Source organism: Bactrocera latifrons, unplaced genomic scaffold (assembly GCF_001853355.1).
Source record: "Bactrocera latifrons isolate USDA-ARS-PBARC rearing strain unplaced genomic scaffold, ASM185335v1 scaffold_0, whole genome shotgun sequence".
In the NCBI taxonomy this organism is placed as follows: Eukaryota; Metazoa; Arthropoda; class Insecta; order Diptera; family Tephritidae; genus Bactrocera; species Bactrocera latifrons.
The window spans coordinates 5,424,544-5,440,131 of record NW_017534406.1 but is presented as its reverse complement, the minus strand read 5'-3'; the positions used below and the strand labels follow the sequence as shown (position 1 = coordinate 5,440,131).

General features: G+C 34.3%; 1 protein-coding gene across 1 annotated transcript; it reads left to right on the top strand.

The window, feature by feature from the left end:
• Positions 1-10,654: 10,654 nt before the first annotated feature.
• Positions 10,655-14,950, top strand: LOC108969218. The gene is made up of 2 exons (XM_018933839.1): positions 10,655-11,078; positions 14,549-14,950. The coding sequence occupies exons 1-2, from the start codon at positions 10,859-10,861 to the stop codon at positions 14,557-14,559; spliced, it is 231 nt and encodes a 76-aa protein (XP_018789384.1). The 5' UTR covers positions 10,655-10,858; the 3' UTR covers positions 14,560-14,950.
• The last annotated feature ends 638 nt before the right edge of the window (positions 14,951-15,588 follow it).

Below are 15,588 nucleotides of genomic sequence, written 5' to 3'. Positions count from 1 at the left end.
CTGATTGGTATTGGCGGCGTAGTGCAGCTTCAATCCAATTTCGTTGCCAGCAAAGTGATTTTCTATACAAGCAAAAATAAGACTGAGGAAAGCAGCATATTTGCAATACATCGACGTAAATGTCGATACGCAATGGATCATCTTGGACGTTGTCGCAACGTAAGCTAATTCTCCAACGCTGTTTGTATACGGTTTAGAGTTGAGTTTAACTAGTTGCTATTTGCAGTTTGCATAAGCGGCGCTGTAGACGTAGCCGGAAGTTGTCGGCGGAAAGCTTCAAATGCTGCTAAACAAGCCCACAACCATAAAAGTGACAAATTATAGTGTTTTAATTGGATTGGAAATGTATTTTGTTACTATTTTTGTGTATCGCTATAAACGCTTTGGTGCCACTGATGAAATAGCAAATTTATAAAATAAATATATTGAATAACTAATGCATGTGGTGTTTTGTGAAATGCCTCGTTTTCTAAACAAACGTCACAAACTGATAAGCTCATGAAGACAATTAGCATGTGCTCGGCGTAGTGCAAACAAAATAAATTCTATACAACCTTTGGACACCTCCAAAGCGGCGACAAAAATCGCGTAAAATGAATGACTCAATTCTGTAGACAGAATTTCACCGCACTGCGAAATATGTAGTAACGCCTGAATATAAAAATAGCCTACTTCTAAGTAAAAAGAATTTATGTTTGCATTGCAAATATTTGGCGTCGAACTGCTGCTAAATGCTAACATCACGTTAACGGTGCTAATTGAGGGTTTTACAAAGTAACCCAACTCATGATTATGCACGTTTTCTGCGTAATAATTTATCTAGAAATGGTTCACATTAGATTGGAGTGAAAAAGTACATTTAATCATGCAACAGTTTCTGATAAATCTGTGCCGATGTATTTCATTTATTTATAGGTTCATTATTAAAGCAGAATATTGAAAACATGAAGATAACTAAGGGTTTAATCAACCGAACTGATCTGTGAATATTTTCAGCAGTGTATATACAAGTAATTTTATAGTCGAATATGAATGAACAAGTACTTGGTGCGATCGTTTAAATTACTAAAAAAAAATTGTGTCAAAATAATACCGGAAATTTGTATATCTACAGCAAATTATTTAATTATTCATTATTATTTTTTTGTTACCTTCAAAGTAATCCCCAACAGTTGAAATACACTTATTCTAACGATTTTTCCAGTTCTCGAAACACTTTTCGTAAGCACTTTTGGAGATGGCCGTCAGCTCTTTCAGCGAATGTTTTTTTATCTCTTCGATCGACTGAAAAGATGTTCCACGGAGCGGCAATTTCAGTTTGAGGAACAAGAAAGTATAATGCAGCCAAATCTGGTGAATATGGTGGTTGATCGTTAGTATTAAATCGGTCCCAATCATGGCTTGTTGTAATGGTGCATTATCATGGTGTTAAATCTATTTATTATTCTTCCACAATTTCGGCCGTTCTTGACGAATGTTCTTACAAAAACGCCTCAATATAGCCAAATAGAACTCCTTATTTACCGTCTGTCACTCCGGAATAAATTCATAATACACCAAATCACAAATATCGAAAAAAATAGTGAACATATCCCTAATTTTTTAGCGGCTTTGACGTGGTTTTTTGGTTTCAACTCTCTTTTTCCTTGTTGAAAGAAAGTTGTTTATGGTACTCCTTTTGAAAAAAAATTCAGCTTTATTGGAACGAGTCGAGCAAGAGCGCCTTTCGTGACCAAAATATCGAACAAAATCTTTCGAACGGACGCGCGAGATATGTCGAGCTCTCTCTCTAACACTTGCCAGACTATTTTCAAGCACCATATCCTTCACTTCTGTAATATTTTCATCAGATAAAGAGATCGAAGAATGAGGCATGCCTTCAATGATCTCTCGACCATTTTTGAAGGCATTGTACCACTCGTTGGCTTGTGTTTTCGTTTAAAAATAAATCACAATAAGCCTCTTCCAACGTTCGCAACGATTCCGCACACGAAATTTGGTTAAAAATTTTTTAACAAATTCTTCGTTCAATATTTTTATCCAGTACCGATTTAAGCAGCTGTTGTAAACAAACTGGTTGACAGATCGCGCTCATATTTGGCATAGTCCCATACTTAAGGATAGTCCTATCACCTTAGCAAAATACATTTTTTTGAAATATCATTTACCCGGTGAATTTGACTTACAATATTTGTTTATTTTTAACACAATGTATCTAGAATACATATATACGTGGCTAAACTTATCACCGGATTAAGAAACGTGAAAAAAGTTCATTGCTGAAATGTTTATTGGGTTCACCTGAGTTTTTATATAAAATGCTAATTCATGCTGACTTCACGATGAAAGTATAAAAAATAAAGAAATTTAAGTAATTTTGTTATTCTCCAAAAAATGATATCGCGTTTTTGTATTTTCGTAGCAAATTATTGTAATTTGTTAACCCAAGTACATCATACATATCAGACACCAAATTTTTTGCACACAAGTTGCTATCTGAGGGACCCACAACTTCTAAGAACACAAAATAATGCTCTGAGAGACGAATAAATATTGAAAAAGCTATTCATCAATTTGTATGAGTTTGGGTTTTCCATATTGATCATACAAATAATATTTTCCTACTACTCTGTGTTAATATGGCTGATTTTTTAATGGCCAGTGATTGATCGTCAATACTTCGTTATAATACAGGGCTATAGAGGGGATGAAGAGAGTTGGAGAAACGTTCACCACTGGTCGCCAAAGTGTGATACTTTCTTGGGAGCCCTAGGTAGGTTCAGGCTAATCTCGTGTAGCCGTCAAAGTGTGAATACCAGAGAAAAGGTTTTGCCAAATCGATCATAGTGTTTAAAGGTGTGAGTGTGTTCATTCCCTTGCTTTCTTATGGTTTGTGATTCATCATCAATGTTTAGTGATATTACAAGCATGTGCTGCATAGCATGACCGATTGGTTTTTCATTTTATTATGTCTTCATATGTATCAGTACGTATTATCAAGTGTGCTATTGGACTGGAGTTCAACCGCACCACTCTCAGAGTGTGCTAGCTAATGAGAAGTATTTATCTACAAAATGAGTGCTGTTTTGAGAACATAGTATGAGCATATTTTATAGAATTTTTCCTCCATTCTCTATCAGTTATATTTATTGCAATTGAAGGTGGTTATACTATATGCCATTACTAAAAGCAAACACTAATTAAAAAAGTAAGGAAGGAATAAGTTCTTGTGTAACCAAATAATTCATACGCTTGCAACTTCCTAGGGTCAAGTGGTTTGGAAGAAAAATACATTTAACCATTTAGAAGACGGAGCGACACCACACAAACATACAGACGAACGATTGGACGAACCGACAGACTGACGGACAGACTGACGTCCCGATTTCGACTCGTCCCATCATACTGATCATCTACATATATATATAACCATGTATCTATTTCGATTAGTTTTAAGTGATACAAACAATCGTTTGCTGAATAAAACTATTATACTCTATAGCAACATGTTACAATAGTAATAAAACAATTTGCATCTTCTAACACTACAAACAACTGATACCAAAAGATATATATATAAGTACAAGTATACATTTGAATAACAGGGATTTGCCTTGCACAAGGCATAAATAATTCTAAATAAGTTTTTTTTTTTTTTTCAACCTAAAGTCCACGAAGCTTTGGATATGAGTCATTTTGGTTTTGTGTGTATAAAAGATCACAGAAATGTTATGTCATGCTTAGCAGGTGTTGGCAATGACCAGCTTTGATGTGACTTCTGGCCACAGTGGAACGCCGAGGATTGAATGCGCTGTTTGCCTTAGCGAGGCTAAAACTCTTATTGGACACAATCGAAAACTTCAAGACAAATCTCACAGCCATACATACTTTCGGCCTACTAGCTAGGATAGCTGAAATTGATATTAGCCGTTTCAAAAATTTTGTGAAAGACTTAAAGCGTTTGGTCGATTTAACATGACATTTGTTGTCAAGAAGTAGAAGTTTTAGCATTCATACCACGTCGGAGTGAGATTCGTTTTGGCGTCTTCTCCTAATCAAACCACTAACTAACTGACGGTCTAAGTTCAAAACTTTGAGCAAACGAGTCACATTAATGGTGTTTGTCGGAGTCGAGGGTCTCCCAGCACGGTCTTCATCAACGTTTCAAAAAAATGTAACGAAATACTTGGTTAAATAATGTCATTGCTACATATGTGTCCATATTCTTTAGAAGCAGTTAACGAACTTCTGGCACAACATTAGGAAAAACAATATCTCGCGCTTGAAATAAGACAAGTTTTGCCAATTGTTTAGTTTACTGAGTTGCTTACTATAATGTGTTTGTTTCCCACATTAACTACTTTTATCATTATATTTATTATCATCTTTAAAACCACTGTTCACATAGTGCTTTCAGTCTCAAAATAACGTTCTTGCGAATGCTATAAAATTATAATTCAAATTTGAGACTCTCCCTGCAAGAGTTCACTTTTAAGCATTCAAAAAAAATAAAATTAACAATAACAATAAGATAAAGTGATAATAATTCTTATCAATATATGTCGATACGCAAAGTCTCAGTGAGCACAGCTGCCATATAGCGTTCTCTAATTACCCACTACCGCAATGTGTGTGCCCGTCGCTAGGCGAGCAAGTCGTATGTGTGTGTGAGTATGCGTATGTGTGACGACCACACCATAATGTAATCACCTTCGTTTCGATATCACTGCCGTTCACTCCCACAAGGGCTTCTTAAGTAGTGGCACGAGGGATCGTTTGTAATCAGTTTAAGACCGGCATTTGTGGCGAAGCATTAATAGAAATTACTCCGGACAATCGTGAAAATCTAAACAAATATTTATTTTAATTCGAATTGTCGACTGTCGGCGCTTATATATGTAGAAATATATTTAAACAAATCAGAGGGTGCAATAAAGTCTTTAAGTTAAATTCACACAATTAGAAATAATTGCAATGATTTCCAAGAAAATTACTTTATGTACATTGTTGGTGGTCGCATTGTTGGTATTAAGTAAGCCCAAAGAAACCGAGTGCCGCCGCGTGATATTCTACGCACCGCAAACCATAAAGATTTATACATCACAGATTTTGTCGTCGCGTGCCAAGGAAAAGCCGTGCATAAAGTGTCATATGCGAGATCATCGTGGCGTATGCCGACGTATTCTATCATTTAATGGCAGTGAGTATTAATTCACAACTATTAATATTACAACTATTATGCAAAATCATCGCGAGTGTATAGACTTGTGCATGGTGAGGTCAAAAATCTATAAATATTACTACTAGTATACACTTGGTACCTAGAAACTTACGTGCTGATATACCGCATATTTGTCATGCCGCAAAATCAAAAATATTGACCCTGTCAAAACCTATCTAATCTAGTCCCAATAACAATAAAATACATATCCTCATATACTTAGTTAATATTTTTTTTCCATTTCAGATGGTATTAAATGTTGAAATATATTACTGCGGCAAAATCTCTGCATGACCGGAATCTCCACTTGTTCAACAGCATTACCTTGCTGTCTGTCTGCAACTGTCTGCGTTTATGTTTAAGTGAATTAAGTTTGTTAATTTATTTTAGTTGTAGTTCAAATGCTTATGATCTAAGTGATTATTTATTCAATAATAATTTATTAGTATAATATTCGAATAAAAAAACACACTACATATTAAGTGAATTGATGCTGGTTATTTTATTTAGATCATTAATTATATTATTAAATAATTAAGAAACTAAAATGAAAGTGTTTTATTAGAATGAGCTTTTTAAATCTGGCGGAAGTGATATAATCAGTGAAATGTAGAAGCATAGATGATTTTTCGAACTCAACCAAGGTTATTTACGGGATTACATTGGTTTCCTCGGATAAAAAACAGCCTTTTTTAAACATTTATTCTCATATACAAAATTAAATATTTTAGTAGAATTTTTATTGTTACAGACATACACTATTAACAAAAAAGAATCTGAAATTTTTGTAAAATATTATTTAAACTCGGCCGTTGCGACGCCATTTCTGGTGATCCCTCGGAAAAAAGAAGCGTCCGCGTTGGCAGAATACTTGCTTATTGGATCATTTAAAGTGAGAAAATACGTGCTTCAGTTAAAAACAAAAAATTAAAATTTCAATGAAAGCTTGGCGACATTTTTTTTAAGTTGTAACCGAAAAAAATATATATATATTTCGTCCAAGTCTTTGTATTGTATCTCAACAACCTATGTAAAATTTCATGATGGTACTCAGCCGATCTCGAGAAATCGTGCCAACCGACTTCAAAAATACATTTTCGAGAAAGACGACGCACTTAGGCTAGCTCAGGCGCACACGTTCTCAAGGCTGTATCTCCGAAACTTATACACGGATCAATTTGAAAGTTTAGTACAATATTCTAGAGATCTTGTAGAATTTAATAAGACAATGAAAAATTCGATTTTTTGAAACCCGTAAACCCATGTAACCCCTTGATAACACAAGTCAGCAAAGAAATAAATTGAGCGTGGTTTTCATATTTTTGGATAATTGTTATGGTTTTAGGTATTCTGCCTTTAATTTGGCATATAATAACACATTTGCTCATAGTGTTATCTATTGTTAAGTCAATTCCACCTTAAAATTAGAAAAGAAATATTGCAAGATTGTTTTTTTTTTATTATCATTGCGTAACAAAATGTATTTTTAATTTAAAATATATTTCTTAGTAAGTACTACACATATTCATTTTTTCCACTGACACTTTTTTTGCTACATTTTCGCTTGTAACAAGCACTAGGAAGATCGCTCTGAAGCGCCTTTCTCTTCACTCACAAAGTTTGTCAAGATGGGAATGAAGAAAATGTATTTTTAGAATCATTAGGCAACCTTAAACTTGAAATACTTATAATATTCCTTTGGCGATTTATTTGTTAACTACAAAGGTCTTTTTATTGCCTGTAAAATTTCTATACCACCCTTCTTTTTGAAGATCCTTCTTGGTTGTTATCAACTGTGGATCCTTCAGCTTTGCCTCCAAGAGACTTGGAAACTTTGACTCTTAATATTTGAAGCAGTTTCCATCTCTCGGAAGTTACTATACAAATTACTTCATCAATTCATTATAAAGAGGCACCAAAGTTTCATGTACGATGCTCTTTTCACCAACTTTAAGCTCCCTTCGAGGCCAACACTTTTTGGTTAAGTGATTTGTTCGATGTCGAATATCCAGCAAACTTAAAAAGTGAGATAATTTGGTAAACCGAGATCAATATGCGAGCAACATACTCAAGTCTTTTCAATCACTTTCCAAAGGGTGGTCTTTATATTTAAAGAAAAGGGTGTAACTCACAAATTACGTGTTTAACATTTACCGATATTGCAAGAAAATGCGTAAAATTGGATAATAATCATATCCATATCCTATACTTAGGTTCATGTAGTTATGGGTTAGTAGATTATAGGTTATTAAGCCAGGTATCTCAATATAATGCTTACGTTTTTTCCAAAAATATCTTATGTTCTTAATTTAATTGAGTATAGCCAGATACCTGTTGAATAATCGACGCGACCTTTTCCTGAGCATATTTTCAGGCGTAGTTGTTACGTCCGGTAACTATGGTCTTTGTCGAACACTGCAATTTTCCTATTTAATTTGCGACTACGTGCTAAGTGACATTTTGCGATAAAATCTTTATCGCAAACTTTATATACACTCTGTTCCAACAAAAGGTAAACGGTAATTTATATAGGAATTATACATTTACATCAGCATAAGACAGATATATGACATCTTCTAACAATGGGGATGATGTGATTTTGACAGCTTGTAGCGGTCATTTCGTTTTACGGATTTATGCAATATTTATGTCAATGGGTTGGCTAAGTTTTGCCGTTTCATCAAGTAGGGTTTCATTATAGTACTAAGAAAATTTTCAAGAATATTACGCAAATTCACGTTCTGAGTCTGAGTTCTGAGAAAACGTAATTGCAAACCAAACACATTGATCGTTTTGCATTGCGGATTGTTGTATGGTGGCATCACCGGACTTTATTTCTTTCGAAATGAGGTAAGAAAAACCATTACCTTAAATAGCTAGCATGCTTTCCCGGAATATTGATGAAATCACCGAATCTCCAATCACGTCTAGACATGGACACATTGCCGTGCAAAGTTAATTTTGAGAAAGGACCCAGTGACATGGCTGTCAAGATCTTGCGACTTAACGCCTAAAAATCGTAAACAAAATGTTCGCGACAATCATCCAGCAACGCTTGAGGAGTTCGAAGGCAACAGTCAGCGCATTATAGCTGAAAAGTCAAATGTTGTAACGGGCCATCGAAAATTGGTGTAGACGGGTAAGGATCTATAAATAGAGTTGTCGTGGCCATTTGATTAAAATTACACTAATTTACTAACATACTTTTACCAGCCTGTTTTATGCTAATTTTTGATTGCTAACGGGTGATCCAAGCATGAGTACTATTTTGAGTAGCATTTTTTGACAGTTCGCGTGTGAGTTGTGTCAAGCTGTCATGCTATTTTTGTTCAGTATGTTTGACATTTCATCATGGAAAAACTTACGACTGAACAACGTTTACAAATCGCTATTATTGAAAAATATTGCAGTCCTAGCTAGCATGTACACGAAGCCGCGTCATTGGCAGCAACTTGGACTGACGTATGGAACGACTTAGCGCATTTCATATCGAGATCTTAAATTAAAATCATAAAAAATAAAGTTTTTTCAAGAATTGAAGCCGATCATCCTTCCCAAGCGACATCGGATCTTTCGAGTCAAATTTGTTTACATTTCTGGCGCAATGGGTATGCACACAAGCGAAATTGCCACATTTGGGAGGAAGAGCAATCTGAAAAGATTCAAGGGCTGCCATTTTATCCATAAAACAACGATTTGGTGTGGTTAGTGAACTTGTGGAATCAGCGGCCTATATTTATTCAAAAATAATGCCAGTGGAAACGTAACCACCAAAGGCTACCTATCGCATCATGATAGCCGACTACTTGATGCCTGAAATTGAAACTCGTGATCTCGGCGACATGTAATTTCAACCAGATGGCGTCACTTCTCACACATCGCATCAATCAATGGATTTAGTGAGAGAACACCTCGGTGATCAGATAATTTCACGTTTTGGTGCAAAACATCACTAGCCGATCACTAATCGAATTGCTAGAATAAATCATTGAAAATTAGACTCAACCGAAAGACCAACTGAGGCGTACTTTTTGAACTAAAGTTCATAATCAGGACAATTCAAATACTCCATAGACCTCTTAGCACATAAGTCACACTCAAGGTTTTGCTTCAGTTTTGTTGAGGGTTACATTATGCAAAGCACAGAGAACTTTTTAACCAAATTTGGGTATTTTACGCAATTTTAACATCGTGGCGTTCTTGTGATTAGACCCTTCAGATAATTAATCAATCAAATCAGTTAATAAAAATCATAATGTAAACAGCAGAAGATTGAAAACTTTGAACCTCAATTTCCGCTCTTTGAGCAAATTGAGTATTTATATACATTTACATTACTGTGTCATAATAGGAAACCACCGTGCGACAAAATATAGTCCACCACCTCTTCATATAGTTGCCAAGTGCTATTTTCAGAAGCACGGCGCAGCGTATTTACGCGGAATTGACGTTTTCCTTTACGCCTCACTACGCATACGCTACCTTAGTAATCACGTAATCGACAACTATGTCATCGATTCCACGAAATTCGTGTGGACTTCGTCACACTTATGAGCACATTCTCCACGGAAGTATTGCACTGTTGTGTCTACGGGGCCTTGATATTTAGAGTTTTGCGGAATGTGTGACAACGTGTCTGGCGCCATAGTTTATCTAGCAACCGCTACAGCAGTTTTCAGAATATACTGCGCTGAAGGCAAATCTATTTTTAATAATTATTAACTCGATTTATGTTGAGATGTATGTAAGCCAATCAATTCCTACATGTTGGTGTTTGTAAGTATGCAAACGACACCTTTTACAATACCTTATCTAAAGAATTCGTGAGTAGTGTGGATACAGCACAGTAGCACGGCTAATAGGTATGTGAGGGGATATTTAAGGGGTTATAAAGAGTTGGAATTTTCGGAGATATAGCCTTGAAAACTTGTGCGCTTGAGGCTAGCTAGGCTAAGTGCGCCGTTCTTTCAACTGTATTTTCGAAGTCGGTTGACAAAATTTCTTGAGAACTACACAACCGATCTTGATGAAATTTTTGCGATACAATTTCTAAAGACTTCGATGAATTAATACTATTTGAAAAAAAAAAAAAAAATTCGTCAAAATGTCTGCCAAAAATCCAATTTTAATTTGTTTTTTTTTTTTTTTTTTTTTTTTGCCAACAATATAATTTCATATATTGCAACGCCATCCGAGCCGTACAAACCGAATCACCGTCTTCGATCCATAATTTGCACATGTATTAAGAGGTAACTTCATAAATTGTATTAGCATTCCGTCACTGCCTGTTAATTTAATCTTATCTACAAATTGTTTTCAGTGATAAGTCGTAATACCCCTCCAGCCATAAGATATCCGTCGCACGACAACACCGCTTACAAATAGTAAAAATATTTCATATCAGCGATCAATATAAGACAACCTGTGAACGATACCTGCAAGTCGCTAGAACTCTGCGCTTTATCTTTTCACTCCTTCGCATGTGGAAATTTTAGATCGAAAGCGAAATATACAGTACTAATTTGTATTAGATCGAACGAGAGACATACAAAAACACGGTTATTAAATTGTGTAAAATTGATTTACGATATTAAATTTAACACTTTTCATAAACTTAAGGATTTATAATATTCAAAGATGCATATACGCGTGTGTCTATCCATATTTGTTGCATTTGTACTGATCGTTGCCAATTTTTGTGCAACAACTGAGGCGACAAAAGTGATCTTCTATAATCAACAGCCCTCGGTGAGGAAAAGTCAGTTGCTTTCGACACAGATAATGTCGCAACCATGTCCCAGGGGCAAAATGCGAGATCATCGCAATCGGTGTAGACGTGCCGTTATATTTAGTAGAAGTGAGTATGAGTTTACAAAGAGAAAAAATTTGTGAAATAAAATGATATACTATATTAGTTATTTAAAAAAAATTGAACGAAATTGAAATTGTTCGTAAATCAACGGTTAAAGAAGGTTTCAGACATCAAATTTTTATTACAATTCAGTGGTCATGTTTTGTGAATGTGCTACAAATAGTATGTGCTATCTGGAAAGAAAAATTACGCAAGTCCTAAATGGTCGCCATCGTTGCATAAATAGTCGATTTAGAGTAAAATCGTGTTAGTGATTGAAAACCGAGCTATGATAAAACGATATCGATACTCTATTAAGTGAGAACTGTCATCAACCTGAGTATAAAAATTGATTCGCTAACATTGATGCTGATAAAGTTCAAGAAATCATAATACTTATTATTAAAGTTTTGGCGCGATGTTCCTTGCTTAACACACTATCTTATTTAATCATTTTGTTTTGTGCTGAAAAACTAATGTGAAAACCTCATATTCGATTTATGTAAAAATTGCTAAATTTAACCAGATATCAAGATATCAGTGGGCAAAAAGTGCAGCTATCGTAATTACAAAAAGCTGATTGGTGTCATATAAATCTGTGCTAGCATTAACTGGAAGACTATAATTAAATTTATTTTTTCGTGGTTAAATGACATTTTCAAGTCAGTTCATTATAAATTATAACCACCATTTGGAATAATTATATTGAAAGAGGGTGTTGCCGCCATCGCTTGTCTGGATAAAAGGCATTAGAAAATATATATATCGTCAAATAAACTGCAGAACAATTTATCATAAAAAAAAAATTAAATTCGACCAGATGTAATAACCAATATATAACCATTTTATAACGAAAGCTCGAAAGTTAAAATATGAGTGTATGATAACCAATTTATAACCGATTTATAACCAAAATTCAATTTTTTTTTTTTTTTAATACGAGTGATTTCATTGTCTGTCTTCGTCTGTGAAAATTAAGAAAAGTGATTTAGGTGACGTTATGTACATAGAAGTAAATACAATTGTATATACAGTTTCGCGTAAAGTTATAGTGTAACAGTGTAAACTCATTTAAAAGGAGAATGATTTTCACTTTTTTGTACACAGAAAATGTTTACTTCTTTGAACATATTGTGAAAGCACTTTGTGTTAGAATCATTTATCAGCTCTCGGGATAATTGGTATGGTGTACAAAAAATATTTGCCAGAAACAGCTTTCTGAAAAAGTTAGACAAATTAATTGGTATACATATTTGTAGTTTGGAGTCTAACGTAATAACATGAAAATAACGCAAATTTGTTTAGAATGCTTCTGATAATCCTATCGCACCAAAATATTAAGTCAATATATATTTTTATAGCAATATATAAAAAAGACGTTTTGGGCAAGAATTTTGTTATAGGGTAGCAATAAAATTAAACTCAACATTATTATTTTGTTAATTATATTAATTACAAACAAGAAATCAAGAAAGGTCTCGGAATAGTGAAAATGTATTCAAAAGTTAACAGACTCTGAAATTGTCGATTTGTTATTCCAGCCATTTAGGAATAAAAGAACAGCGAAATAATACAGAAAGTATTAACTCTATAACGGGTTAATCTTCTTCTTCTTCTTATAAAGGGAGATCCATTACAGAAACTTCAAACTTAATGGGCAATGTTTATTATCACCGGAAAAACATTTTTTGAATTCAATTTTTTACCATTGTCTTTTTCGAATCTTGTCTCTTCCGTTGAGTCCTATTTTCGATGACTCGTTCGAGCATCCTTATGGCAGAATCGTAGAGCTCTGGCCCAATTGCACAGACCAAGCAGCTATTGCCAATTTGGAGATTCGTCAAATGGTAAATCAACGCAAGCGAACAAAATGGATAGATCACCTGAAGTCTTGCAGCCTCTCCACCGGCGTGAGTGAGCTTTGGACTACAGTGAAGACTGCGTGTGCTCCTTCACTCCTCACGAGACCGCGATTTTTACTAAAGAACAGAGCCACCACGGCCGAGATATCTGCACGATATTTAGTTTACTTTTTTAAAACAACTGCTACCTGAAATTTTCTATATAGACTTCCATACAAACTGACCGATCAAAACCATGTTCTGATATGGAAACATATCATATTTGCGAAATTATTTCAGCTTCGTCATAGTTTAAAGATTCTCTTGTTCCGTGCTAAAAACTACTACTAATACATTTTATTTTAGCTTCATATGTTGTTAAAAGTATGGGTTTAAATATTATTGATTGATGAGCAAGACAAGCGTTAGAGGGCCCAGGGTGTTGAATAGCGTGCACACTGATAAATTAAAGACTTCTTTAAAGATTTCTTTGCTATTCATTGAGCAATTGAAAGCAGTTATCGATGTTGAATTCAAAATACGTCTATTGCTGACTTCGATTCGCTTTGTAGAATAGCGAATCCTACTATACCAGATGCTTAAACAAACGGATAGCGCTTGCGGTACAACCCTGTGTTTAAATCTCTTCTGGATTGTAGTATCATGATTTCTCGGAATAGGGTATATTAAGTTTGTCACGAAGTTTGTAACACCCAGAAGGAAGGGACGGAGGCCCTATAAAGTATATATATAAAAAATCAGTATATCGAGCTCAGTCGATTTAGCCATGTCCGTCTGTTGGTATATATACGAACTAGTGCCTCAGTTTTTAAGATATCGTTTTGAAATTTTGCAAACGTGATTTCCTCTTCAAGAAGCTTCTCATTTTTCGGAACTGCGGATATTGTACTTTCGCATTTGACAAGATATATGCACGAAATTTGGTACAGATTATTTTCTAACACAACGATGTAATCTCCGAAGAAATTGTTCAGATCGGTTAGCTATAGCATATAGCTTCCATACAAACTGAACACAAAGTTACTAACAGAAATTGCATCTGTGAAGGGTATTTGGCTTCGGTGCAACCGAAGTTAACGTTTTTTCTTGTTCGTGTTTAATTTTCTTTTCTATAGATTTCTAAAATTGATTTTAAGTCTGAAGTTTTAAAAATTCCAAAAAAAGAAAAAATTTAATAAATATTTCCTTTTGTCATTTGAGCCGTTTATAATTGTATTACTGATTTAAAACGAATTTATAGATAGCGACTATAACACTTTAATGGTGGTATCCGTATGCTCTCTGGTACAAATTCAATTCGTAAACTTTGTTGTTACTTTTATATGTAATTTTTTTTACAAGAGAGCAGAAGCGATCAGTAAAATGGCGAATCGAAGACAGCTTATGTTTACTAAGTTTACTTTTTTACCTAACATACTTCATATTTCGCTTTTAAATTCTAGGCTAATTAAGGCATTAAGTAATTTATCCACCATGTAAAATGTGTTATCGTTAAAACGCACAAATTGAACGGATATCTCGTTTTTTCGATAATTCCTGTTAAATGACAGTAACTTAATTTTTTTAGAAATTTAAAACGTAAATTTTTATCTTCGTTTCTTATATACTTTACAGAACATAAATAGAAGGCGCACGGTATACACTCATTGTCGATTAGCATGCTTGAAATCATTACCAGTAAGTGTTATCATATCGAATTCATCGAATGGAACTTTTGTCGCTCAAGATCCCACGCCACTGAGTTGTCTTTGGCGAAGACATAAGCCAGTGGACGACTTTATTTTATAAGTTTATGTATATATTTTATGTATATTAAAATTATTAATATAAACAAAAATACTTTTTTACAGTCAATAAGTGTGTGTGTGTTCGTGTGTGTTAATAATTATTGCTTGTATTTATGGTTGTGAAAGTTAGAAAATAAGGAAAAAAAATGTAGAAGAAGCATTGTAACCATACTTTTTTTATGTGTCAAGTAAATCCACTACAAATTTATGAATATATAATTCGATATTTATAAAGTTCTCTTAAAGTACAATTAATCGTTTTTTAAATTTTTGATTATTTTGTAATACGTAATAATATTATAGAATAAGCAATACATATGAACGATTACTTAGAACTATTTATAGTGTAATAAATTTACTACGCAAGCTGAAAAGCACGTTTTATTATGCAGTGAGAACATTTTGAAATACACGCTTAGATATCTACATACAAATGTGCATTCTATTATCAGCTAGACTTTGCAAATGCTTAACCCATTCACAATAAGATATTAATATTTGGTTGTCAAATATCTCCCTTCCGACTTTTTGTTTTGTCATAGCCTTTCGTGGCTAGGTATAAAGCGCTATAGAGCTCGTATCTGGCAATACTATACATCTTTGAAAGGTCTTGACATAACCTACAAAACGACGCTATGCATGATTGGTTTTTATACTCTCGCAACAAAGTTGCTAAAGAGAGTATTATAGTTTTGTTCACATAACGGTTGTTTGTAAGCCCTAAAACTAAAAAAGTCAGATATAGGGTTACATATACCAAAGTGATCAAGGTGACGAGTAGAGTTGAAATGCGGATGTCTGTCTGTCGGTCCGTCCGTCCGTCCGTCCGTCTGTGCAAGCTGTAACTTGAGTAAAGATTGAGATATC